Genomic DNA, 27,355 nt, shown 5'->3' on the forward strand with positions numbered 1-27,355 from the left:
TCAGAAAAGGCATCTTTATTTCGTCGAAAGGGCGGCGATCTAAAAATCGCCGGAATTAATCACCTGCAGCGATTAAGGTATGTATAAGCGGCGATTTTGAGCGCCGCAAAAAGCAGCATTTCTTGTAGTGACTCCAGTACTACAATCGGACTCTTCTTATAGTCTTCTTTTCAAGCGACCACCAGATTACTCTCATCTTAAATCCTTTGGGTGTGCTTGCTATCCCCTCCTTCGACCCTATAATTCGAACAAGCTGGCTTTCCGTAGCAAGCAATGCATTTTTATTGGTTATTCTTCTAATCATCGTGGTTATCGATGTCTTGATCCTATCTCAAAGAAAGTTTATTTGTCACGGCATGTCATTTTTGATGAAAATTTTTTTCCAGCCAAGGATAAGTCCACCTTCGGTCCTCTACAAGGAAATTTTTCTCATGAGGTACGTACCACCTTCTTACGTTCTACGGTGTCCACTTCTGCATCACCCACTTCACACGAAATTCTTGGCCCTGCCTCCACCGATAATCTCTCTTCCAATTTAATTTTCAATCCTCCTAATTTGTCTCCCACAGATCCCATATCTTTAGACCAATCTCCCACCTCACCTGCATCTCTTTCCCCCCACAAATCTCAAGTCCACCTCACCATCCTTAGACAGCTCCCATTCATCTCCTTTAGACACCTCTCCCATCGAATCTCTCTCCTCAAATCACTCCACCAATTCCACTTTACCACACATTAATTCTCTCCCTCCATCTTACCAAGTGGTGAATCGATCCCAAACCGGTTCCTCACGTCCCAAACATTTTCCAAATTATGTCACCAACTACTCCACTAGACATCCCATAACTGCTTTGGCCACTATCCCATTACCGAAAGCACCCTTGAATTTTTCACAGGCTATTGTTTCTGCAGAGTGGAAGAAGGCGATGGATGAGGAATATGCCACTTTGATTGCCAATAATACTTGGACTCTTTGTCCCCGTCCTCCTCATCACAACATTATTGCCACTAAGTGGGTCTATAAAACTAAACCGAAGGAGGATGGTTCCCTTGATCGGCGCAAAGCACGACTAGTGGCTAAGGGGTTTAATCGAATTAGTGGTATTGATTTTTAAAGACTTTTAGTCTAGTTATTAAACCTGTTACTGTCAGAATTGTTCTTGCTCTTACCGTGTTCTTTGATTGGGATATTAAGCAATTGGATGTGTCCAATGCTTTTCTTCATGGCACTCTTGAAGAGGAGATCTACATTTCCCAACCACAAGGCTATGTTGACTTGCGCCACCCCAATCATGTGTGTCTTCTTAATAAAGCTCTCTATGGCTTAAAACAAGCCCCTCGGGCTTGGTTCAATCTGTTTTCCCAATGCCTTTTGGAGCTTGGTTTTCACGGCTCTTCCGTTGATTACTCTCTTTTCACTTATCACAAATCTAACACTCATATTTTTCTTCTCGTATACGTGGATGACATTCTCATTACAGGGTCCGACAGCTCCTTTATCACATTATTGGTTCAACAACTGCAATATGAATTTTCCTTGAAAGACTTGGGGTCTCTCCATTATTTTCAAGGCATTCAAGCTACTAGAGACTGTCACGGGTTGCACCTTCGCCAATCTAAATATATTTTGGACATCTTGGATCGTGCTCATATGGTTGGTGCTAAACCATATTCTGCCCCTTGCACCTCTGGCTCTAAGCTCGTTGCCTCAAGTGGTGACCCTTTTCCCCATGCCACTGCATATCAACAGATTGTTGGTGCTCTCCAATATTGCACCCTCACACGTCCAGAGATTGCTTACTCAGTTAATCAACTTTGCCAGCATCTTCACTCTCCCACCACCACTCACTAGACAACAGCTAAACGTGTCCTACGCTATCTCAAGGGTACAGTGGATCATGGTCTCATGTTCTCCAAAGGTACTCTCCAGTTAAATGCTTTTAGTGACTCTGATTGGGCGAGTGATCCTGATGATCGTCACTCTACCACTAGTTTTGGTATATTTTTGGGTCCTTGCTTAATTTCCTGGTGTGCCGAAACAACCCGTTGTGGCTCGATCTAGCACCGAAGCTGAATATCGGGCTTTAGCAATAACAGTGGCCGAGCTTTATTGGATTCGCATGCTTTTTAAAGATCTTCACATCTCCCTTGCTACGGTTCCTCACATTTGGTGTGATAATCTCAATGTTATTGCTCTTGCTTCCAATCCCGTTTTTCATGCTAGTACCAAGCATGTTGAAGCAGATGTTCATTTTATTAGAGAGAAAGTTATTAACAAGGATGTGGTGATTAAATTTCTCTCCACGCATGATCAGATAGTCGATATCTTCATTAAGGGCCTCACTTCTTCTCGGTTTCTATTCCTCAAATCCAAGTTCTTGGTTGGCCCTCCTCTTATTCGCTTGAGGGGGGATGTAAGTGAAACAAGTCAACACAATATTTCAGAAGAAGCAACGTGATTGCAGGTTCCCTTATTTGTCAAGATCCTCTGCATTGATCCTCTGCACTGATTCGGTGCCTTCTGTCTTGCACATAGCTATTCTTCTTTCCTTCTTTATTTCTTTTCCTTTTAAGTTGTATTCTTTCCTTTCTTGTCAATATTCATTCCTTGTACAGAGTACAATGTAATCAAGTGTATATCGGTATAGAAATGGAATGTAGTTTACGAGGTTTGGTGAGTTGAACCAATACCTTTTTACAAATTTTTTCAACACCTATAAAATAAATCTACAAATTGACATGACTATATATATATATAATGTGTTAGATCTACTCTACATTAATAAAAATAATTTTACAATTTAACGTACGTACCATATCATATCATATCAGTTTATGAATTTATTTTTATAGGATTTCATTGTGGCTAAAGATTTCATCGTGACTAAAGCACATTTCCAAATGAAATAGCCCATTCCATCAAAAAAGTGCAAAGCTATATATGATGCACCCTAAAAGTGGTTCCAAGCGGAATGATATTCGATATGCAGTAGATCAAATATTGAGTGAATAGATATTCGATATTCAGTAGAATTGAAATCTAAACCGCTAAGTACAAATCAGTAAAGCTAAAGAGAGGGAGAGAGAGAAAGTGCAAGGAAAAGACATGATAAATTGAAGCCCAGCTATTCATCGATCTTTACAAGCTCAAAAGGTTGTCGTCCTCGAATATGCCCTACCACAGATGTTTGAGATATCTGAAATTGCGTCCTAGCTAACAATAGAAGTGGGCCAAATGAACTATATTTTTTAATGAAAAGTCAGAAGTTGATCAGATTGCAGCAATTAAAATCCATGTTTCCATCGATCAAAAGATGTCTCGTGTTTGTGCCAGCAATTTACACGGCATATGGGGCCCCTTTGTTTCACCCTTTTGAAGATTAATTTGAGCACACCACATGAGCCCCCATTTGAATATTTCCAACTCCAAAATGGTTTTGCCCAACGACATGTTTGTTCAATTGTTCCTGATCCCTACATTTATGAACCAATATATCTACCCTAACTATCTAGCTATATGGACGAATATCCAGCCAAGAATATTTATCACAGTAGCCCCCTCTGGCCTCCACCAATCTTTTCTCTGCATTTAAGCAAAAGAGAACCAACAGAATGGAGGAAGAGATATCTAAAGGGCCAAAGGGCCACAACTTGCATTTGTTCACTGTTTGTCATGGGGATTGAGTCTTTGAGAAGCAACCCTTTTTTATCTTGAGTATTGCTACAATTATAAAAGAATTACGTAAAAATAATCTCAGAAATTAATATTATTTTATCTGATTCGTTAGATTTATTTTATAATAAAAATAAATTTATAATTTGATGAATCACATTAAATTATATCAATTTATAAAATTATTTTTAATAATTATTTTGTGAATAGAATATTTTCCTTTAAATTTTAGGCGATCATGTATTACCCATAATTTTAATTTTAGGAATAGCATGGGGGTATGCTAGCTACTGTGACAGACACGTGACATCATGCAATCAAATGCCCTACAAATTCAGGCTTTCCAACTCCGCAGCAAATGGGGACAAGTTTACACGTTGTACAACATGTTGGACTTAACAGAACAACTTTAAAAACTCCCAAAGTCACCCATTAATCTCTCCATTGCCCTACGCACTCCACCTAACCACAAAACACAACAGCCTCAGTTCTTTTTCATTATCTTCTACTTTCTTCTATTTTTTAGCATTTGTTTGCAAACCCTTTTGGCCTTTTGGTTTCATCACATCGTTGTGAGTCGGAACACACATCCTAAAGACCCGTTCAAGGCCCCTCAAAAAGCTTTACCTAAGTCTTTAATTTAATGGAATTATTTACTTAGTGTCGTGTATTTAATTTTACTTCCAACAAAAATCATGCCCTAAGTAGTGCTCAATCTTAAAGCACATGACCCCGCCCCGCCGTGTTTACTTCCCCATGTTTCCACATCTCCTCATTGTTTGCTCTTACGATACTTCTTATGCTTCTTTTGCAAGCCACACCATCACAATCAGGCATTCAAACCTCCTTTTTTTTAATCTATATATTTCTGTGTACAATCTTTTTCGTAGTCTGTACACGCATTAAATCTCCTCCATGAACTAACCAGCTCAACAACCCCCGGCCCTCCCTCCCTCTCCCTTACTCTTCTTTCCTTCTTGTTTGCGTCTCTCTTTATTGCTCCTTTTATATTATTTCAGTCTCAAAAGTTGGGTGAGATGGGAAAAGGAAACCAAGTTCTATTGTTATGTTTGCTCTTGATGCTCACAGTTGTGGTTAGCCAGACTCATGGCGCAAGGCACTCTCAAGTTTTCAAGGTGAAGCCCGGGCCTCAGAATTCAACGCATCATGATTTCTTAGGGTTCTTGCCAAAAGCATGGCCAATCCCACCTTCAGGTCCTTCAAAGAAACACAATAGCATCGGATTACAGAGCTCCCGGGGATCACCATGATCCCTGAGACAACTTTACCTGCAGACGATCGATAAAAGTGATCGATATACATATGATCTTCTTTCTCATGCCTTCCATTCATAAAGCAATCACAATTTGACAGGTAATGTACTTTTTGTCTTTTCTTTTTTGAGTGTTTTCATGATCCTTTTTGTTTGGCTTTCAAGGGCCGGGATCGAAAACATGTTTTAGAATCTGTAATAGGCATACGTGCATGTGATCATGGTGATCTCCTCCTTGGCCTCAAGGAAAATAGTGTTCTTGGCTTTTGATAGCATATATAGGGTTCTTGAAGGTGGAAAGTACTCCTGAAAGATAAAGAGAGATAGATGCGAAGGATCAAGCATATTGTTCAAACCCTTCAAATGTTCAGTTCATGTACAAATCCTAACTCCTTTTGGTTGAGTAAAAGACTGCATATCTTTATTGTTTTTTGTTTCGATGAGCACTTATTCGTGACAAAAACAGTGATCACCATGGCAATAGTACTGTGGGGATAAGCTTCAGTGCCACCTCTCACTCATCATGCCATGGTTACTGCTATGAAGTTTGAGTGCGTGCAACCCTATAATTATAAACTGTTGATAAAAGTGACGAAACATCCCATAAATTCTGTAGAGGTAACGTGTGATCTCATTTTCTATCTTTGATTTGATTCGTCCATTAATACTTTTTTGTACAGCCTCTATAGAGTTGGTACCCTAGCCTATATATAGAAGGCCGTACAGATTTTAACCCTATTTTCAGAAATAATATTTGCAATGAGCGAGCAAGCGCTATTCAAATTTTTTGAAAAAAAAAAAATAAATGCGAAATTTATATTAAAATAAATTAATTGTTTAATAATAAATTTTTCTCTCTTACAAAATAATTATACACTATTTACATAATATAGCAATACTTTTTTTTTATTATTAATTATCAATTCAATAAAAACATTTTAAAATTATTAACAATAAATTCTTTTCATCAATTATTATTTATTATTTTAATTATATTTTTTAAATAATATCTTATATTTTATAAAAAAAATTATTTAAATAATGACGGATGCCTAACAAAAGACTTTCAAATCATGTGCTGAATTCTAGACCACCTTTGGAGAATGGGAGCCCTACAGGAAATGGTCATGTCATTCTCAAAGACAAACCTAAGATCAAAGATTTTCTAGTAAATATTAATTGATTTTGCCGAAGGAAAGTTCAAGCTGGTTAACATAAACAAAGAGGGTCGTGAAAGTCTCTTCCAAAATTACAGCATTTACGTGCGGCCTTTCCATGTTCTAATACTGGTTGGTTGTCGGCAGAGACAAAGAAACATGTCTAGATTTTAGAGAATTTTCTATCCCAATTATTAAATTTCAGGTTTCTTATAACGGAGTAACATGAAATGATTTTAAATAAGTTAAATAAAATGTTATTTGAATATTATTTTTTAATAATATTATTATTTTAATATTTAAAAAAATTAAATTATTTATTATATTTTATTTAAGAATTTAAAAAATTTGTAATTATAAAATAAGATAAAATCATTTCCTACTTTGACAATAAGGGATACAAGCTAAAAAAAAATTATATCTTGATGGTAATTTCTTAATCATTAAGCTTAAAAGGATTAGTCAAAATATTGAATCATACAAGCATTCAAATTTCAAAGGATGGTTAAAGATTTTCGTATTGCGTGCTATGACTTTTGGAGGATAATTAGCGGACGTTTGGGCTCGTTTGACAGTGGTTGGATTGTTTTGGATACGTTAAATAAAATATTATTAAAATTTATTTTTAATATTATTATTATTTTAAAATTTAAAAAAATTAAATTATTTATTATATTTTATATAAAAATTTAAAAAAATTATAATGATATAATGAGATGAAATAATATCTCATATATCCAAATAGGATCTAAGACAAGCAGCCATTTGAGAGTCTTGAATATATGAAATAGTGAACAAAGATTTCCTCCCAATTAAATTATAATAAATTTTATCGAATCAAACTACTAAGAATAATAATGTGTATAATTTTAGAATATATAAATTTTACGTATTTTATTTGAAAAAAGTGTATAGATTGACTACAGTAAAGGTAGATTTCTTTCGACATTTAAACATTCTAAAATTGTATATATCAATACTTATCTATTAAATTTATTAAATTATCGAGTATGATTAATGATATTAGATTCACAAAGAACATGGTATTTTGATAATAAAAGAAAAATAGTTAACAGCATATTAATATGAATAATTCAATTTAAAAAATGTCTCTCTTACCTTTTTTAAAAGGTACTTTCAAGATTTCACTTTCCGTTATAAGCTATAGCCCCCATTTAAAGAAATTTCTCGCCGGATTTTGTTGACTGAGACCATATATAGCCAAAGAAGGTTTTCTATGGGTACAAGGAACCTTACCAAATGCCCCTTCATGCTGCTAATTTATTTTTGTCTCTTTTTGTTCGATCTTACATTTATTTTTTATTTTTTATTTTTATTACAAGTATAAGTAGATATCTATACTCTTTCTTTGACCGTCACCATATTATGAATGAGAAAAAGTGTTCTTTGGTATATAGACTCATCTCAACTCATCATTATAATTTTTTTAAATTTCAATACAAAATATAATAAATAATTTAACTTTTTCAAATTCTAAAATAATAATAATATTAAAAAATAATATTATAATTTTATCATCTCAACTCAACTCAATTCAACATTCAAACGCAGTCTTAATATTTTAGATGAGATGAAATATTAAGTGTCTTATTATGGTTTCAAAGTTTAGATAAAATGATATATTTTATTGAAAGTTAAATAATATAATTTTTTAATATCATTTTTATTTTGAGATTTGAAAAAATTAAACTTTTTATTATATTTTATATAAGAATTTGAGAAAGTTATAATGATTATATAAAATAAAATGAGATAATTTAATTTTGTATAACCAAACCAGTCGACAATTCAAGATGAGTTGAACAATAGCTCGATCCAATCTCGATAAAGATGATGATATAGGAAATATAAAAATTTATTTGCAAGCTTAACTTATTGACACGCCTGACATATCATAACATTTTATATTTATCCGATTTTTTTTTTCCAAAGGAGTAGAACTTACACGCTCTAGAATTGAAAATATCATTTCTCATATTAGTTAGAATAAAAAACTATTTCTATTTCAGTATTTTTTTAATATCTATAACAGTTCCCACAAGTGGTAAGATTACCCACCTATTTGTTAATAGTATAAATCAATAGGAAATTGATTGATGTAAGGGGCATGATTTATTCCTTTTTTAGAAAATTGCATGAATTTTATCTTCATCTTATTTGTGGAAAACTCAACTTACATAACTACTTAGCCACCAAACCTCAAGTAAACTTTTCAGCTACAGAAACGGTAGAATTGAAAGCTATTAGCAGCAAAAGAAAAAGAACAAAGATTATGCCCAAAAATGCAGAAAACGCCCAACGACCAATACAACCTGACTCACCGTAAAATTTCGTCAAAGCAGCCGCAGAGCCTAGTCAATGAAAAGGCAACTTCAACCATGCATCTGACTGACTCAACACCATTTTTAACGGTACATCTTTCCGAGTACTTACAAGAAAAGACCGTCATTTCTCCCTCTACAGAGACGAATAAATACTACCTACTTGAAATTAGTCAAAGAATTTCCTGGAGTGTTATCCAGTTATAACACGTTCTGTAGGAAATGATTTCTTTTCTGATAATAAGCAAGTGTTGTTTTTGACAGCCATCAAGATAACAGAAGCTAAAAGCCATTGAAATGAAGGCAAGGGGTTTCTGAAAAAAATCTTTTGCCAGTAAGTATACAATATAATAGCAGCCTATGCGAGGTATGGAAATGAAAAGGGCTGAAAAGAGAAGCCTACAAATATAACCACCAAAATAGAACAGCTGAGCAGATCAGAGAACAAAAACTTCCTTTTGCCGAGATCAACTCGGAATTGATGATTCTATATACACTACATTACAACATATATGTGAATGTAATGGACAAAACAAAATAATTCTAAAAAGGAAAAAAAAAAAAGGAAGGGGAGAAGAATGGAAAATAAAATACAAAAGGAAAAAAAAAAAAAAAGGAGAGAAAAAAGGTTTTTTTGTTTCAAAATCACCATAATTACCGATGTAAAATGAGTTGATGGTGTTTCACTCCCTCCCTTTTTGCTAAGGTTGGGAAGCTGGTGAGACAGCTCCCTCTGATCTGCGTGCAGCCAGGCCAGAAACTGACGACTTGTCCGACCCACGAACATTGTACCTCTCATACACCTTTTCACGATTCTCCGACCACCAAGTCTCAGCTTGGTGCTCACCAAATTTTCTTCGGCTGCAGATGCATTTACCATATCAGATTGCAAGGATACACTTACTGCATTGAAAGTTTTGAACTATAGATTTATTTTATAAATAATCAAGAAGCTTTATTCATGATTTAAACTATCGATTTTCCTTTGATAGGTAATCAAGAAGTTATATTCATGTTTTACACTATAGATATGAACATAAGGTAAGGTAGAGCGTGTGGGAAATAAATGGCGGCAGGACCAGATCCAAACTACCAGGTCCAACCATTATACCCACCATCTTTAGGAGGTCTAACAGCAACAAATTTATCATGAAAAACCATTCTCAACCACCTGAGTGAATAACACCCTTTTTTTTTTTTTTTTTTTTTGGTCGGGGAACCTCTCCAAGGCAGGGCCCTTCGGACCCATCCTTACAAAGTAAACCCTGGTCCTGTGCACCGCACCCTCGAAAGTTTCCCTATACCGAACTAGTTAAATCGCTGACTTTTCACCAGGAGGTGTGGCCCAAAATGATTGTTTGCACCCTTGAGGTGTTGAACCTTAGACCTGGAGTGATACCCCAAGACCAAGACCCGAGTGAATAACATCTACATGACTTGTTACTAATAACACCAAGTCTGTTGGGAGTCATGTAATTTTTGAACATCTTACCACACTGATCCATATAATTTAGCTCAAGTACCTGAAACGAACACGCTTGAGATCTCTACTGCCGTCTCGCAGGGCCACGAGAGTTATATATACACCAGGCTCATACTGTTCTATCCATTCTGCTTCAACTTGATTGCCGCTACCAGCCATCATAGAACTTCTAGATCTCGCACCATTTTCACCTTCTAGGAAAGCTCTGGATTCCTTGTCATTAACTGACTCTGATGAACTTGCGCTACTTTTCTGAAACCCTCCACCGCCATTTGGCAGCCTCGTATTTGGATTTTCACTGGTTCCGTTGGAGGTCACAAGCTCTTGATTTTCTTGGTATGCGCTAATTTCATTGTTTCCAGCCAGATCCCTAGGTGAAGGAGTTGGGCTCTGAGTTCCATTTATTAAAATAGAATCGATTCCTGGGGTAGAAGCCAAATAAGAGCTGCTGCTTGAATCAGATCTTGAATGACGCTCTACATGTGTGTCTGGATAGCGAATGCCATTTGGCCCTAGACCATTCGATGGGTAAGGCGGCCTCATTTCATCATAAACCCCAGGTGGCAGCCTCTCAGCCATACTTTTAAGCTGGAACACAGTGAAAGGCTGGTTATCAGAAAATAACTACAAGTAGCAGTTGCATTTAATAATTCAAAAAAACACAGTAAGTAGAGTTGGCATGGAGAAGAAAAGGACAGCTAATCAGCAGCGTAAACTATGCAATATAATTTAGGTTTGAGCAGAAACCTCATAACATATCTCAAATCTCACAGGTTCAAACAAAGTGCTGCTCGAAACTTTGCTCAAAGCAAGGCTAGCACAAAAACATTTCCTACTATTACATCCAGATGCAGTTTCAATGTCATGTATAGTAGATAAGTTCATCAAGTACTCTGCTTTCTCTCAAGGAAATTCAGTTTGTCATACATCATGATATTACAGGAAGACATCCCTAATGCACATAATGTTCTGCCAAAAAGAAAGCGTTAACTGAGTACAAGAAAAGGATTTCCATGGAATTAAGTTCCAAAATAACAAGTATAGAAACCAGAAAATAACCTGAGCTGTAAGAGACTTTATAACTTCTTTTGCAGCTTGAGATTTAGCAGATTCCTCTGCAGCGAGTGCCATAGCCTCTTGAGCCCTTTTCACTGATTTCTGAAGCTCTAATTCTTGAACGTCACATTTCTGCCTCAGGCTCCCCACCTAGCCAGATTCATGATCATCAATATACGCAATTCAAAATTAAATTATATACATTAAACCACAAGCCCTCTCTCAAGCGTTAACAAAATTATGAATAGAAACATGTAAAACTTGAAACTATCTACCTGTGTGCGTAACTTGACCAATTCTTGATTCAATAACTCATTTGTTTTCTTCAAACCATCAGTTACACTTTTGGAGAAGGAAAGTCCTGATGTTGTAGGAACAGGTGTGGCAGAACGTGGGGGGCTGGGTCTCCTCGAGAAAGGAGACACAGACCTAGAACTCACTCCAGAATGTGTGAGAATTGGCTTTGGAGCAGTTCGTCGCAGATCAACAGCACTAGCCAAAACAACATCCCTCAACTGCAGCAAAGAAGGTGCTTGAGAAGAGCAAACCAGGGAGAATGCATCGGCCTTCTTTCCTTGCTTGGCTGCTTTGCTATCTAATTGCTTTATCAAATCCATGTTAGAAGGTATGGACTTGGACAATCTTATATCAGCTTTGTCTAACCTATCCTTGCTGTCACCTGACAAGCGAGGTAAAGCATTCTTCTGATTATTACCACTAACTTCTGACACTTTGTTCAGTTTTGCATAACAAGAATCACAAACACGATATGGCTTGCCAGGATTAGGAGCCATTGCTGCTCTTAATGCTTTTCTAGAACTACATGAATGGCAGTGCACAAGTCCACAATTATAGCAGTTGTGCCTCCTTCTGGTAAATCCAAAAGCCTGTCTACAAGCAGAGCACTGTGACTGCTCTGCACCAGAAACCCATTTATGAAGACAAATAGCAGCTGTGTAATTTGAACCACAAGCAATATATTTTACATGTCTGTCCTTCAAAGCTTCAACCAGAGTTGGCGTTTTCCGATCTTCCACATCTCCATGACCCAACCTCCCATTAGCACCCTTTCCCCATGTATAAACTTCATTCCTGGAAGTCAATACTGACACGTGATATGCACCACAGGTGATATCATCAACATATTCACCAAGAAGCTTGCCCTCAACCAAGCAAGGTAGCTTTCCATCAGCATCGGGATTCCCAAGTTGACCATAAACAGTACTCCCCATAGTAAAAACATTTCCTGCTGTGGTCAGTCCAATGGTTAAACTGTGCCCACAAGCAATTTTGAGGAAATTATAATCAATAAGTGCTGGCACACACGTAGGTTTAAGCTGAGCTTCCTTGTCTCCATGACCAAGTCGATTTTTATCTCCATCACCCCAAGTAAACAATTTACCAGATGACACACTTGCACTAGACTGTGTCACAATAACTTCCACCACCGCAGCTGTATGCCACACCCCACATGCAACACCAATTGTCCTCAAACCAGAAAGAGATTCTACTTCTCTTGGGTAAGAAACACTTTCTCTATCTCCATGGCCCAAGACACCAAATGTTCCATCACCGAATGTAAAGAGCTGCCCTGTTGATGTTACCAATGCAGTATGCCATGGACCACAACTAACTGAAGCAACTTGAAGTCCCTCAAGTGGACCAGAGATTCTCTTCGGTATCCAATGACTGGTGTCCGTGCCATGTCCAAGAAGCCCAGCATTATGTGTACCATCTCCCCATGTATAGACTTCCCCAGCCATTGTAACAGCACAAGTATGGAACTCCCCACAGGCCACAAAATCAACACTACTAGCAGCCAAAGATTCAACCAGACAAGGTTGACTAACATCCTTTCCAACACCATGGCCAAGCCGTCCTCCAGACTCCTCTCCCCATGTAAAGACCTCACCTTGCCTTGTGACAAGGGCGGCATGCTTGACTCCACAGGCTATATAGCGTACATCCAATACTACATTGGATTCTAATGGCCTAGGAAGAAGCACATCTGCTTTTGGGGTCAAATAATTAGCATTTCTGTCAGACCCAACCTTCTCATTATCACAAATAACCTCACCCCAGATATATACATCACCTAACGCATCACAATCATCCGGTGCAGAGCCATGACTGGAAGTGCTGGGTGCACTGGAAACACTAACACGAAAAGCATCTGAACCAGATCCTTTTACTTGCATATTTGTCTCGTCTGATGCATATGACCTTTCAGAACGTACAGAATTGTCAGGCCAAAAGCTCTTTGGGGAGTTATTTGAGTTCAAGGAGACAGAAATCTCAGATGAGGTAATATCTCGAGGAGCACTAAGTGGACTGTCACTTGCACTATTTGATGTCAAGTCTCCACTGTCCTGAAAGCAATTCAGCACCAGACATGATATGCAGTTCACTAAGAACATGTATATAATTCACAACACATTTTGCTTCACTTTATTGTATAACAAAACACATTATAGGTACCACATGCAAGTCAATTACAATATATATGTAGTAAAACGAACTCGACTTTGAATAACATTCCAAAATATATAGAAAATTTCAACATCATGATCCTTAAGAGACTCTAAACAACTAACAATGGAAAGAACAGCATTCTCACTTAGCGACAGATTATTTTCTTCATTAACATTTCCCCAATGCAATGACATATTTATGTTTATGACACCATACTGCAAAAGAAAGAACAGAACAAATAATGAACTTGAAAACAAGGAGCTTTTAAGTAGGAATATTTACATCAAGGTAAAGGCCTCTATCAACCCGCCCATCAATTTTAGAGCGCCCACCTTGACCAGAGGATATTACTACTTTGAGGCCTGTAATCCAAGCCTCTGCCTCAACTTTGTCCTTGCAAATCTGAAAAAGCAACAACATATTACAATGCTTATTTGAGAAAAGAGAATGATTTTGCACTTTAAAACATAATTATAGAGACTTGAAATTTCATCACCAACCAGATCAAGGGACCGCTTTCCGTTGTTATATATAAGAGAAAAAGATAAATAATCCTTTTCAGGACGCAGATACCGTTGAAAAACAGCCTGGAAGTGAATTAAATCAAATGAATTAGATGGGGTTTATTTAGGAGATATTAAGAACTAAAAACTTTTAACTAATTGTGTAAGAGATGTTAAATGTCAAAACTAATCATTAGAGTGGTGACAATAGAACGAGTGGTCTCACTGTTCTTTGTCCAGGAATAATTCTTGAGACAGAAGCTAGCTTCAAACTTCTTTCTTCACTAGAAATCCAAATTAAAGATGATTCATCCTGCCATTTATAAATACAATAGTCAGTACAAAATAAAGAAACCCAACCAAGCACCAATAAGATCACAGACCAGAATATCAGAAAAGCTAACAAAGAAGCAATTTGTTAAAATTCATACAGTAGATACCATTGTGTGGAAACAAAGTAACGTATATTTCCAGCGACTGAACCACAAATACTAGCATATTAATTGTCGCTTAGACATGGGCATGACTAATATCATCCAACCCACTTGTAAACTTAAAGGTGAATTCACATATAGATCCAAGAGTTCTACCACTTTCCATAATTTGCAATTGAGAGCATTGTCAACAAATTTCTAATAGTATGGTCTAGCCATTATCTTCGAAACAGAGTTAGAAACCATAATTCACCACTACCCTAATGAACCAAGATCTGGATCACTTGATCCGAAATGGCATATACTTATAATCAAATAGTTTATTTCCAGAGATCCAAAAGTTCTTTTTATTCCATTATTTAGCCCTTTCAAAGGCAATATAGATAGTAAAATAAAACATTAAAAATATTTTAAGCTAAGACTACTTTGGTGCTTACTATTTTAGCCCTTACTATTAAAGCACTCAACATAAGTAGGAGAAAACTTTTTTTTTTATTTTTTTTTATCGATACATACGTGGGAGAAAACTATGATGAGATCCCGTGAACTGTCTCTAATTTTACTTTCAATTACGAACATGAAAACTGATGCGCAGTCCGCACTGTTTCATAGACAATGGTACAAAGATTTTAGGATAAAAAATTTACAGAAATATCCATGAAGATTACAGCACACATGCTGGTCAAAATTGTACTACCTCTGTTATTGACTGAATTTGAGTGGCATAGTGCCATAGCATGTGCATACATTATTTTATTTCCTTAGGATTATCCACTTGAGCTTTTTTGGATGACTAATTATGTCAACTTACTTGATGTTATGACATCATTATACTTTTTAAAGAAAATGAAGAAAACGAAGAGCAAATTTGTTAGTTTTTATACCAACATCGAAGCACTTTCAAATTTGAAACAAATTTCTAACCACCATAATCTTTGAGAGAAGGAAAGAGAAATAAACTTACATTTGACAATCTAAACGGACAAAACTTAGGCTTTCCCTTACGACCATATTTAAGCAGTTGAGCACCCTTCTTCAATGCAATTAATGTCTGCATGAGGTAAAACAACAAAAAAGAAATTATTGGCACACAAGCTTTGTAAACTAAGAAGGTAGGACCTGGAGATATCTAGATAAAGCATCATTTGATTAATATTATTAACCACAAATTCTATAGAAATCCTTAGAAAAAAATATATCAAAATTTATAAACTTTCCTGTTTTTTGGATAAGTGAAAATTTATGAACTTTCTTAAGAAGCATATATGGGTATTCCAAAATTAGTAACTGGGAGTTTCAGAAGCATTCAACTTTATTTTTTTTTTTCCTTCTATTATGGATTAAGGGATCCCCTATATTTATTTTGGATTGACAAGTGGATAATTGCTTCTTGTTTGCATCAAGAGGAAGAGTAAGAGCATCTAAACATCTTGATTAATCATACAAGATAGACAAAAACACAACTTTAATCCTCCCAAAGTGTGGTGCAACTTAACAATGCAACCTCACTGTCTCTGTTACGGCAACAGTATTTGGAATGAAGGGGTTGCTAGACCTATTGATATGAAGGTTCTTGAGAGACAACAATTGTAAAGACAGGCCATGATAGAAAAGGGTAATGCTTGAACAGAACTACAACCGTATGTTCCATATTTCCCGAAACGGGAAGAAATGCTAAAATGATGTTTGGCTCAGTCTTCAGTAATTTTACTTTCCAAAACGTTTCACTAACAGCCAGTAAACTCCGCTCGAATGGCACTTCTTCCCCCATAAAGTAGGGAATGAAGGGCGAGATCTTGGGTTCAGAACCAACCGGATGCATGTAACTTCTTAGGTACAATTTCTCTAGTTTCTGCCTTTCCTTTATGAAGCCACCGTAGGAGAATTGCTCTCGATGTCCACATTCCACTTATGTGAAAAACCTTCATAAGCTATCTAAAAGTACAAATCATGCCATTAAATTAAATGATTCAAGCTCCAAACTCATCCAAAGAACCAATTGGTCTGTAGTTACATGCAACAACATTTAACACCCGGACACCACATACTTACTAAAAAAAACATCCGGACACCATATGATCAGATTATAATATCATAAGTGCACATCCCCTTAAACCGAAGTTCATCTTCAATGATAATTAGCGGGAACTGTTTCAGAGAAGCTTTTCAGCATTGAGCACACAAATGTCCCTTCTTTCCCATTGTAAGACCAAATTTTCACTTACTACGTCTTAATTCCTTTGAAATTTTCATTACTGGGATCCAGTAGAACATCCAACCTCCCCTAAACTCCATCTGATGAGGTATTCGTTCTCTCTGCACCCAGCCCTCCCAAATAAGAAAAATTGACGCAAAGCAATGAAATTTCAAGAAAAAAGACCAAGTCTTCCAAAAAACAATGAATCATTTCAAGCTTCGCAATAAGAGAGAGAGAGAGAGAGAGAGACCTTCTCGATGTCACGGTCTGCATTCCCGTAGCTAACAAGATCGGCCATTCCATGTGCGAGATTTACCAAAATGCCACCACCCTGTCAGATCGCTAGCCGGAGCTCCGGTCATCATAGACTACACCTGCCTCGTCCGCACAGTACCATCCACTCCCGCTGCTCAAATTAGCCTCACCACAGATCCGAGACTCTCCTCAGGAACGAAAGCCCTATAGGGCCGCCTTCATCGACATTTCCAAGTCAAGCAAGCGCTGATTCCACCTCGTGGACTCCCTTGGACTGGCGAAAGCCAACCGGTTCAGAGCTAGAAATAAGCGGTTTCCCAGCGGCTATAAGTTGTTCCGAAGGCTATAAGCGGGCCTCAGAATTCCGGCGGGAAACGAATGATGCGGCGTAGGAGAACCGGACGGAGGAGACAGGGGAGCGAGAAATATCGGGGAGAGAGAGAGAGAGAATCGGAGTATGTAAAAGTTCAAAACTTCAAAAAGTCAAAGATAGAGAAAAAAAAAAAAAACAAGAGGAGAAGAAAAAAAATGAAAAAGCGTGAGAAGTGATTGAAAAGAAATGAATTAGCCCTACGAAATCCAAAAAATAAAAAATAAGAAACTAATATAATATTAAGAATTGGTTTGATTGTACAATATTAGATTATTTCATCTGATATTATTATTATAATTTTTTTTAAATTATAAAATAAAAATTATATTATAAAAATATTTTATTTAAACTTTAATAAAATATCTCATTTTATTTCATCTGAATTGAAAATGAGTGTTTAAAATTAGAAAGCATTATGAAATAGAATGAAAATTCTAAAAATCCGTGGCATTTACGAAATCTTGCAGAAAATTTTTTTTTGTTTTTCTTTTTGTTAGAAGGATGGGAGAAAACTTTTAAAACTAGAATTCTATAATTAATAATACCTACAAATTCCTTATTTATTGATGCATATGTATTACTATAAAAATATATACAATGATATATAATTCGAATTCCCATCAATATATTACTTGACATAAAGAAAATTTATATTCAAAACTTGATGCGCAAGACACATTTCATAGTGGTATAATTTGATTTTTAAGAAAAATTTATAAATTTAAATCTTATAAATCAGATTGTGTCACATCAATAATATGATGATATATGTTCACACTGACTTGTGAATACGATGATTCTATGTGTGTGTATATATATATTATATATATAACAAGTTCATTCATAAAATTTAGAATTAAGGAGAGATAGGCATGTATATATATATATATGTATTTATTTATCTATTTCAAGTTCATATGAACTAAGTTGATATAAGATTCACAACTAATATACTTAAAATGTACACACTTTTCCAAATTAAAATATTTTTGTATAGCAAGTCATGAGCGATTTGTAACCCATCTTCGATGCATGATGACCATGTAGTATGGATCTTTTCGATTATTGTTAATCACTAACTTTACTGAATTTAATTGTTGTTTGGCAATTGGGATAGAAAAACAAGCCAAAGTTGGTAACCATTGGAGTAGCTGGTTTTTTTCTTTAATTTAATTTTTGTTTTTTGTGTGTGTTTTTGAGAAATAAAAAAGTAAAATCGAGAGAATCTATAACCAAAACAGAGTAAGGAGAAAAGGTACAAAATCATATAATCATTAGAAGTCTTTTTGGTTTCTTTTGTTTTGTCACATCAAATTTGAAGTCATAGTCATATGATAAATGAAAAAAAAAAAAAAAAAATCCATCAAATTTGTTAGATGCAACGCATCAGCAAATCCATCTAACAAGTAAATCGGTAGGATAACTTCTAAAGCAAGAAATGCAAAATGAAATGAAGTTAAAAGTTCATTAAGATCAACACAATTTGAAAGACCCAAAGTAATAATTGTTTGAATTAATATCTTACACTAATAAACCAACATAGTTTTTTTTTTTCAATGAAATGGGTCCTATAAATAGAATAATTTTAAATAAGATTATTTAGATGAGATGAGATGGTTTTAGATGAAAATTGAAAATTGAATAAACTATTGTTAGAATATTATTTTTTAATATTATTATTGTTTTGAAATTTAAAAAAATTGAATTGTTTATTATATTTTGTGTGAAAATTTGATAAAATTATAATAATATAATGAGATGAGATGAAACTATTACTATATCCAAACGTGTCCTAAGTCTATTCAAAATTGAATACCTTAAATACATGAACCGTGTCATATTGTATTTATTGCATATTTAATATTATGTCAAAACATTTATGCAGATATTAATAAATACCGTCTTATATATTTATCTCTCTCACTTTAACACTCAAACTCGAATAAAATTTCAGAGAAATTTTTTCTATCACAAGAAACTCACACATTTAAAAATATTTATTATTATTTTTCTTTTTGTTACAAGAAAAATAATTGAAAAAAGAGATCAAAGAAAAAAAAAATGATATTACTTTACCAAATGGAAATGTAATCAGGGAATGAAAAATCAAACATGGATAGACAAGGGAACACAAAGGGATTGACAAAACAAAACAAAAGGGACAAAACTCGTGGATACATGATTTTGAAATGGGGTCGTTTCATGCCCTTTTTTCGGAAATTGAGGCAAAGGAAAGTGACGTTTTAATTTTTTAAAGACGATTTATATGTAATTGATTAATAATCAAGATTAATTAAAGTAGGTGATTATTACTCTGATCTTTCTTTGCTTTCGTGAAGTCACCTTTAAATGACCAAATTACCCACCCTAAAATCTTCTTCAAATCTTCTGGGTAAACTCATTGAAGTACGAAATAAATATATTATATTCTTTCTAATTTTATAGGTGAACCACCATGTTTTTAGACTTTAGTTGCTGATATCTCTGATACGACGACGTAGGACCCATCCTTTCTTATCCCAGTTTCATTGGAATAGAATTCTCTAGTTGCCTTGGAATTAATAGTATCTAATTCAATTAAAAATAAGTTTAGGATAATTATTAGATCTACGTTCGTCCACAATCCTACGTGTTGAATGAATCGATAAGCAAGCTTATAAATAAATTTTCTTTTAAAAAATATTATGTATTATGGTTGTTATGTTTTTAAGAATTGTTAATCATTTCATTCGTATAGTGCTATTAAATCACTAGCTATTGATGATTAGTGCCAATTTTTTTTATTAAAAAAATTATATTTACAAGTTGACGGGGAGAATATATTTTTGATCAGATTTGTTACTCATCATCTCCACACACGTTACACGATATTTATTTTTATTTTTTTTAAAAAAAATATTTTATTTTTTCTAAACTGATTAAGTACGTTTTTCTACTTATCATCTATATATCACACATTTGGTAAGAGAAAAATAAATAAAAAAATTATATGTGGTGTGTGATGTGAAGATGATAAGTAGAATTTTTCTATAAATAAAATTTATCTTTTCTTTTGAAATTAAACTCTTCATGAAAAAATGCAAAAAATAAAGTGAGAAATATCATGTTGACTATGTCACCAACCATTATAATATAGACTTTAATTTTACCTTTCCATCGTTTTGAATTGGACCGCCGTATGATGTTTTTGATTGTTCTAGACGAGAAAATTCAAGCAAATGATCTCTACAAGTTTGTCAATTATATTGCGCGTTGAAATAAATTACTTTAAAAAGGCTTGACCTTTCAAATATTATAATACAAAAGTATGAAATGGAGATGTGAACTTTCACTTATTTCAATTACCCAACTTTTATCAAAAAAAAAAAAAAAAATTACCCAACAAAAAGAGTACGAAAGCGTAAAATGTGTAAGCAAATTATATATAATACTGCAAGCAAAATGTTTATTTCGGATACTACAAGAAAAATGAACTTTTGTGATTAATTTATTGTAACTAAAAGATTATTCGCAACTAAAATTAATTGTAAATAATTATTTCGCTAGAATTAACTGGTCACAAAAATCTATTTTTCTTATAAAGAGACTAAATTTTTTGTCGTAAAAAAATTATTTTTATCGTAAATATATCGGTCAAGATAAACATATTTCTTTTTGTAATATACCAAGCATGTTTATAAGCATGTAGGAGTTTATTCACCATCCCAGCTGAACGTGCTGAGCTCAATCTATTATTTTTTATTGAATTGATGTGTACATTAATGCTACTCTCACTGTAACGATTAAGGAAATATTTTTTAATAATGTTGTGATTTTTTTTTTAAAAATATTTTAAAGTAAAAAAAAAAAAAAAAAAAAAAAAAATCTTCACCCTTATCGGACCGTCTCTACATCCTCGCTGGGTATAGCAATGCTCAAAAAACTTTGTAGCCCAGTTGAATTAAGTACTGCGTTTATGTTTTTTCCCATTCATTCACAATCGCGTGCACGTTGCAATGTTCAACAATGCCTGCATGCATACATGAACATTCACCCTCAAAAGCGATTTAAATATATAGCAAGCGTAGACTTGAAAATGATTTTAGCTAGATTAATTAATGTTTGCCAATCAAATGAAAATCTTGAAAAGTGCTTTGTTGCGTAATTAAGGAGAAATTCTGAATGAAATTATAATTTTATTTATCTTTTTAATTAATTTCTAATGTTAGATTAACTAAACATAAAATTATTAAATTTTTATCTATCTCCTGATTATATGGTGATATATTAAAAAAAATAATATTTACAATCTTACAGTGTACAAGTCTTGTACATTTCATTTGAAAAAAATAAATAAATCTATGACTTACATGAAAAATCATTTTTTTGATGTGGATCCTATTTTTTTACAAAAGTAGTACACAGCTTACACATCATAAGATTGTATATAGTATTTCTTGTAAAAAGAGAGAGAGATGAAAAGATGATTAAAATGATGAATTTTCCACCATATATTGCTTGATGGATCTTAAAAATTAAAGGCATATCATGAAAAAAAAGAAAAGAAAAGAAAAAGAGAAACGGGCACCAAATCTTAGAACTATTAATAATTAAGAGTCTGACTGGATGTTCCTATAATTGGTCCTCATGATTTCACATGATAATGATTGTCCACATGATATATATATATATATATATATATATATATATTTCATGTGTAACATTATAAATGATTATAAGTGGGAGATGGTCCCATGGATGGAAACTTGTTAATTTTAGTGTTAGGGTTGGGTACTCATGTACAGGGTATGCCCTACACTATATATATATATGGATTACATGCAAAGTATGCATTAATGTATTGAGAAAGTGGAGAAGTAGATCATTAAGATAAGAGGAGTAGTACTGTTTGAAGGGAAGGGCAGTTTGGTTTTTTAATCTCAGAAAGGTACGTACAAGGTGGAGAACTTTCGGAGTTGGATATATATAGTTGGGTGGGAAGTCTTAACGCTGCAATTATGACATTAACAACTTGATAACAACCTTGAAAGCCGCCATCCATCCATGCATATATATATATATATATATATATTGATATCATGTGTTTTTATATATATATGTGCTATATTAAATCTGATCATAGGAAAAAGTGCAGTTGGAATCTTGATGGGGATGAGAAATTAAGCACAAAATGATGAGAGAGAGAGAGAGAGAGAGAGAGAGAGAGAGAGAGGCAGTGTTGGTGGTGGTGGTGGAGGCTTCCAAAGGCTAACTTTGCGTAGAAGAAGCCAAAATTGTAAGGTGAGGGACCTCCTGATTTAACACAATTACGCAACCTTCATGAATTGGTCGGCCTCTTGCCCTCGACATGGGGACAGGCCATTTCATACATGAATCTCTCTCTCTCTCTCTCTCTCTCTCCCCCTTTTTTCTTCTTCTTTTTCGCTATTTAACTTTCTCTGTTTTCTCGTCTCCTCCTCGATGATCTACCGAAGAGGTCCTGTTCTTACTACATCCACTCTTCCATTTCTTGTATATTTATTCAAAGCCAATTTTGGCGATGTCAACACATCACTACAAAAAATTTAGTTTTGAAAGACAATTCTTTAAGGACGAATTTTTCGTCTCTAAAAATAGTCTTTTGAAACGAAATTTGAATTTCAAGAGGAAGTCTCTCTCTTGGGTGTCTCTTGTGGGTGTCTGAGGTGGGAGGAAAGTTTGCCTCGGGCAAGTAATATCCTTGGTACAAACCAGTAGAGTGCTTGTAAAAAAATTGAAAATGGAGGATGATCTGGCCATTTTATGTGGTAATTTATGTATTGAAAATGGAGGAAAAAACCGGAATGGAGATTGTAGTAGGTGATATCGAATAAACTATCATGTATGGGTAGTGTTGTCTGATTGGTGAAGTGGTTGCTGATAAACAATTCAACATTTAAAAAAAAAAAAAAAAAAAGAGTTAGGGTCCTATGTCCAAGAGGGATCCCTCCCGAAATTTATTGAGAACTAGAAAACTTTGATTATTACAAAAATACACTTGGAGTTACTAATAAAACTAGAAGAGCAGTACTACCCATAAGTTTCACATCTTGCACACTTACTTAAAAATATGTCATTTTATTTTTTTATCCTATTTTACTTACAAACATGTTTAGAATCATTTTCATTATGTGGGTAAAAAAGTAAAATGATATATTTTTAAATGAGTGTGCAGGGTGTGAGGCTTATGTTTAGAATTTTTCAAACTAGAAAGACTACCCAAGTATCCAAAAAGACCAATCTCAATAAACAATACACACCAAAAGAATAAACAAAACAAACAAATGACCCTAACAACCAGAACCCGAAATAAATAACAACGTAGCACCAAACAAATAAAAAGACGATGAACGTTGCTGCATTCACAATGCATCAGAACTCTAGAACAAAAAATTCCTCAACATCTCAAATAAGGTATACCCGATCTATCTGTTCTCAAAATTCCTTTGAGCAAGTGGGGTACTTCATTAAAATGTCGCCACAATCTTGAACAATTTCCAACAGCCATCCGAGCAAGAAAATCTATCCTAGAGTTACCCTCTTGGAAAGTATGTTTAAACGTCACCTTCATTCTGGCAATCATATCAACAATATCATCCCAATAATCCTTCAAATATCAAATACCACATCTCCCATTCTCAAACCATTTTATGATGAGAAGCGAATCTATTCCCACTTCTACCATAAGGATTCCCAAATCTTTGCAATGCTTTAAACCATAATAAAGCGCAAAAAATTTAGCTGAGTTATTCGTCCATTGTTCTAAATATTTCTCAAAAGCCAACAATAAACTTTCATCATACCTCCGAACAATTCCACCAACTTCTGAAACACCTGGATTTCCCAAGCAACTACCATCGATATTTAATTTAACCTAGCCAGAAGCTAGTTTTTTTTCCAGCTAATCAAGGACGTTGCTTGTTTCCTTTTCAACAGCTTAAAAGGAATATCTAAAGCTTGCAATACACGATCATCTCCCAACTTATAATTTTTTCCAGCACGAATTCAAAAATCCACCCAAGCATTGGCCATTTTAATAGACAACATTAAGGACTCAACATATTTTTTTTTTATACCTTTCAAACGTGCATTACATCGCCATACCTAGGGAGACCAACTTAAAATAACTAAAATTACCCCAATAAGTTGACCAGCTTGACATGTATTAAAGGCTTTTCTCATCTATAATTCCGTTCTTTCTCTCAACGAATCGACTTGAATAAAAAGGAATTCCAAGGTGTATAGAGGCACGATACCATACTTCATTTGCTAAAGGTCCATGTGAAAGCACATGATCCTGATCTTCGACACTGCCATCTACACAACATTCACACTTCGAGACAATTGGGCTACCCAACTCTCGAACTCGGCTATCCACACTAAGACAATAATTCAAAGCTTTCTAGCAAGTAACATTGTACTTTTTGCGTAAGGTTGAATTCCACAACCAATCATTCCAAACCATACGAGGTCCTTTTATACGACAACACTCCCAAGCTGACTTCAAATTAAAACCTCCATCTACATTTGGTTTCCATATCAGGGTATTTGCATCACTTTTATACTTGCCAGGACCTTAAATGATTTCCTCCAAATTAATGTCCCCCACTAGGTTTCTTAGAAGCTGAATGTCCCGGCCATTGTCTATCCTGCATTCTTTCACTAACAATTTCGGACAACCATTAATAGGGAGCACCTCAGCCAATACACCAGACTTCAACCACTTATCTCTCTAGAAAGATACATTTTCCTCTCTAAGACTCCAAATAGACTGATCTATAATTTTCGGAATCACTTCCATAATACCACGCCAGAAAATTGAGCCTTTCTTCGAGTCCACCACTGAAATATGCTAGTCTTTTAAATATTTTGCTTTGACAAAAGAAGACCAAAGAGAATGCTGAGTTAAAAGCTTCCAACCAAACTTTATAAATAAAGCTCCTTGCACATCATCTAGCTGCCGCAACCCAATACCCCCTTCCTCTATTGGTTTACAAAGCTTATGCCAAGCTATCGATTTACGTTTTGAATTGCTATTCGTACATCCCAAAAAAAAAAAAAAAAAAGAAGAGCTAAAAGTCTTATTGAGATAACTAATAACTTTCTTGGGAACTCGCATAACTGAAAGTATATGAATAGGATACTAGCCAATACATGCCATAATAACAAAAGTCTTGTACCATTAGATAACATTTTTGATTGCCACCCTTCTAGTCGAGATCTAATTCGATCCAATGATTCATCAAAATATGTAATTTTCATGCGACCAGATATCAAAGGAACTCCCAAATACTTTGCAGGAAAACAACCTTCTGAAAAAGAAGTCAACCGCAGCAAGCTTCTTCTTCTACTAAGCGACATGTTTTTAGAAAAGAAAATGGTAGACTTTTCTTTACTAACTCTTTGTCCAGACCACTCCTCATAAATATTGAAGATATCCGAGATCCTTTTTATCTATGATCTTCCACCATTAGCAAAAACAATAATATCATCATCATACAATAAGTGGGATATAAGAGGCGCATCTCGAGGATGAGAGAAAGAACCAATGTTGCCACTTTGAAAATTGTACTTTAGCAACCAAGATAGCATTTCCTCCATAAGAATAAATAAATAAGGCGACAAAGGGTCCCCTTGACGCAACCCACAACCACTCAGAAAAAATCCTTTTGCCGTTCCATTCATCACAATTGAGAACCAAGAATTTGATATGCATTGTCTGACCAGGACGCAAATCTGATTAGAAAATCCAAAGGGTTTTGTATCAAGAAATCCCAATCAATACAATCATATGCTTTTGTCATGTCTATTTTTAATAAAACAATTCAACATTGATGCTTTTTGTAACACTATCATGCTAAAGATATGGACGGTGACTGGGAGTATCAGTATTTCGGATGTGGGTTCCAATATGTTTGTTCTTGAATTTCAGACTATGTAGGACTTACTGAAAGTTAAGAGGGGGTGTCCATGGATGTTCGATTGAAATTTGGTTATCCTTAAAGATTTTGATGGTTATAACCTTGTCCACGAGATGCTGTTTGATAAGGAATCATCTTGGGCACAACTTCACAATCTCCTTCTGGGTGGTATGAATCAAAGTGTAGGGGAAAAAGTGGGGTCAGATCTTGGTTCTTTAGAAATGGTTGACGAGGATACCAATGGAAGTGGTTGGGAAAAGTATTTAATTGTACTCAAAGTATTAATTGATTAGACCAAACCATTAGTTAGGGGTTTAATGGTTAAATTTGGTGAGAAGCATACTTGGATCACTTGCAAGCATGAAAGGCTTCCAAAATTTTGTTTTTCCTGTGGTGTCATCGAGCATGGTAGTTCTAGTTGTGTTGGCGTACTGAGTTCCAATTCCACTTCTATAGACCATTGCAAGAAATATGGTGTTTGGCTTTAGGCTTCACAAACATCTGCTTTGAAAAGTGCTGGTAATATTTATAGTCAAGCATAAAGGCAGCGGAGGAATTGACAGAGAGGAAGAAGCAGTTGGCCTATGAGTCTCTAGATGGGAGTAGTGGGAAAGTTGGTGACGGTTGTCAATCTATACAAGGTTAGAGACAGTTACCTCTGGGAATTTAAATTTCAAATCCAGATAATCTTGGAATAATTGCTATGGTTGCTAATGTAAATAAGCAGTTTTTATCCAACCTAAGATTGTTTGGCTCTTCATCTGGTATCAAGAAAGGTCACGTAATAGTAGGGTTACAAGATGGTCTGGCTAAATCTACACATGCACTTTCTACAACTGGTAAGGTGGAGCTTAATTGTAAGTCTAAAAAGCATACGAGGTCATGGAAGAGGAAAGCACGATTAAACAATACTCCTTCAACATCTAAGGAACCTTTTTCTGCTTGTCAGAAAAGAAAAGCAAAGGGAGTTCGAATTGGTTTGATGAAGGAATCTGGGGTGTGTATTGAGGTTGGGAAACTAAGATAAATTTTCTTGTTGATGAATTGGCGGAGGCTGCTGCCAGCCCTGCTGAGCATTATGAATCTCCTAAGTTGGAACTGTCGAGGGCTCAAGAACCCTTACACAGTTCGTGATCTTCACCAATTGGCGATGAAAAATAATCCCAACATTCTATTTCTTTGAAGACTAAGTATGGAA

General features: G+C 34.9%; 1 protein-coding gene across 1 annotated transcript; it reads right to left on the reverse strand.

Annotated features, from left to right (window-relative positions):
- Positions 1-8,882: 8,882 nt before the first annotated feature.
- On the reverse strand, positions 8,883-17,339 carry LOC121243969 (PH, RCC1 and FYVE domains-containing protein 1-like). Its single transcript, XM_041142025.1, has 9 exons — positions 16,841-17,339; positions 15,358-15,444; positions 14,186-14,272; positions 13,957-14,043; positions 13,739-13,858; positions 11,260-13,353; positions 10,988-11,134; positions 9,969-10,516; positions 8,883-9,306 (listed from the first exon to the last, which is right to left on the reverse strand). The coding sequence occupies exons 1-9, from the start codon at positions 16,886-16,888 to the stop codon at positions 9,147-9,149; spliced, it is 3,378 nt and encodes a 1,125-aa protein (XP_040997959.1). The 5' UTR covers positions 16,889-17,339; the 3' UTR covers positions 8,883-9,146.
- Positions 17,340-27,355: the final 10,016 nt, after the last annotated feature.

The sequence above is a fragment of the Juglans microcarpa x Juglans regia genome, chromosome 8S (assembly GCF_004785595.1).
Source record: "Juglans microcarpa x Juglans regia isolate MS1-56 chromosome 8S, Jm3101_v1.0, whole genome shotgun sequence".
Lineage (NCBI taxonomy): Eukaryota > Viridiplantae > Streptophyta > Magnoliopsida > Fagales > Juglandaceae > Juglans > Juglans microcarpa x Juglans regia.

What these genes read in the sequence shown, in the direction of transcription:
- LOC121243969 (XM_041142025.1), bottom strand. Translation starts at nt 16,888, where the DNA reads ATGGCCGATCTTGTTAGCTACGGGAATGCAGACCGTGACATCGAGAAG. An exon ending in TAAAGTCTCTTACAGCTCAG is followed by an intron (nt 10,517 to 10,987) that starts GTTATTTTCTGG and finishes ACTGTGTTCCAG; the next exon opens with CTTAAAAGTATGGCTGAGAG. An exon ending in CTCAAGCGTGTTCGTTTCAG is followed by an intron (nt 9,307 to 9,968) that starts GTACTTGAGCTA and finishes ATGCATCTGCAG; the next exon opens with CCGAAGAAAATTTGGTGAGC.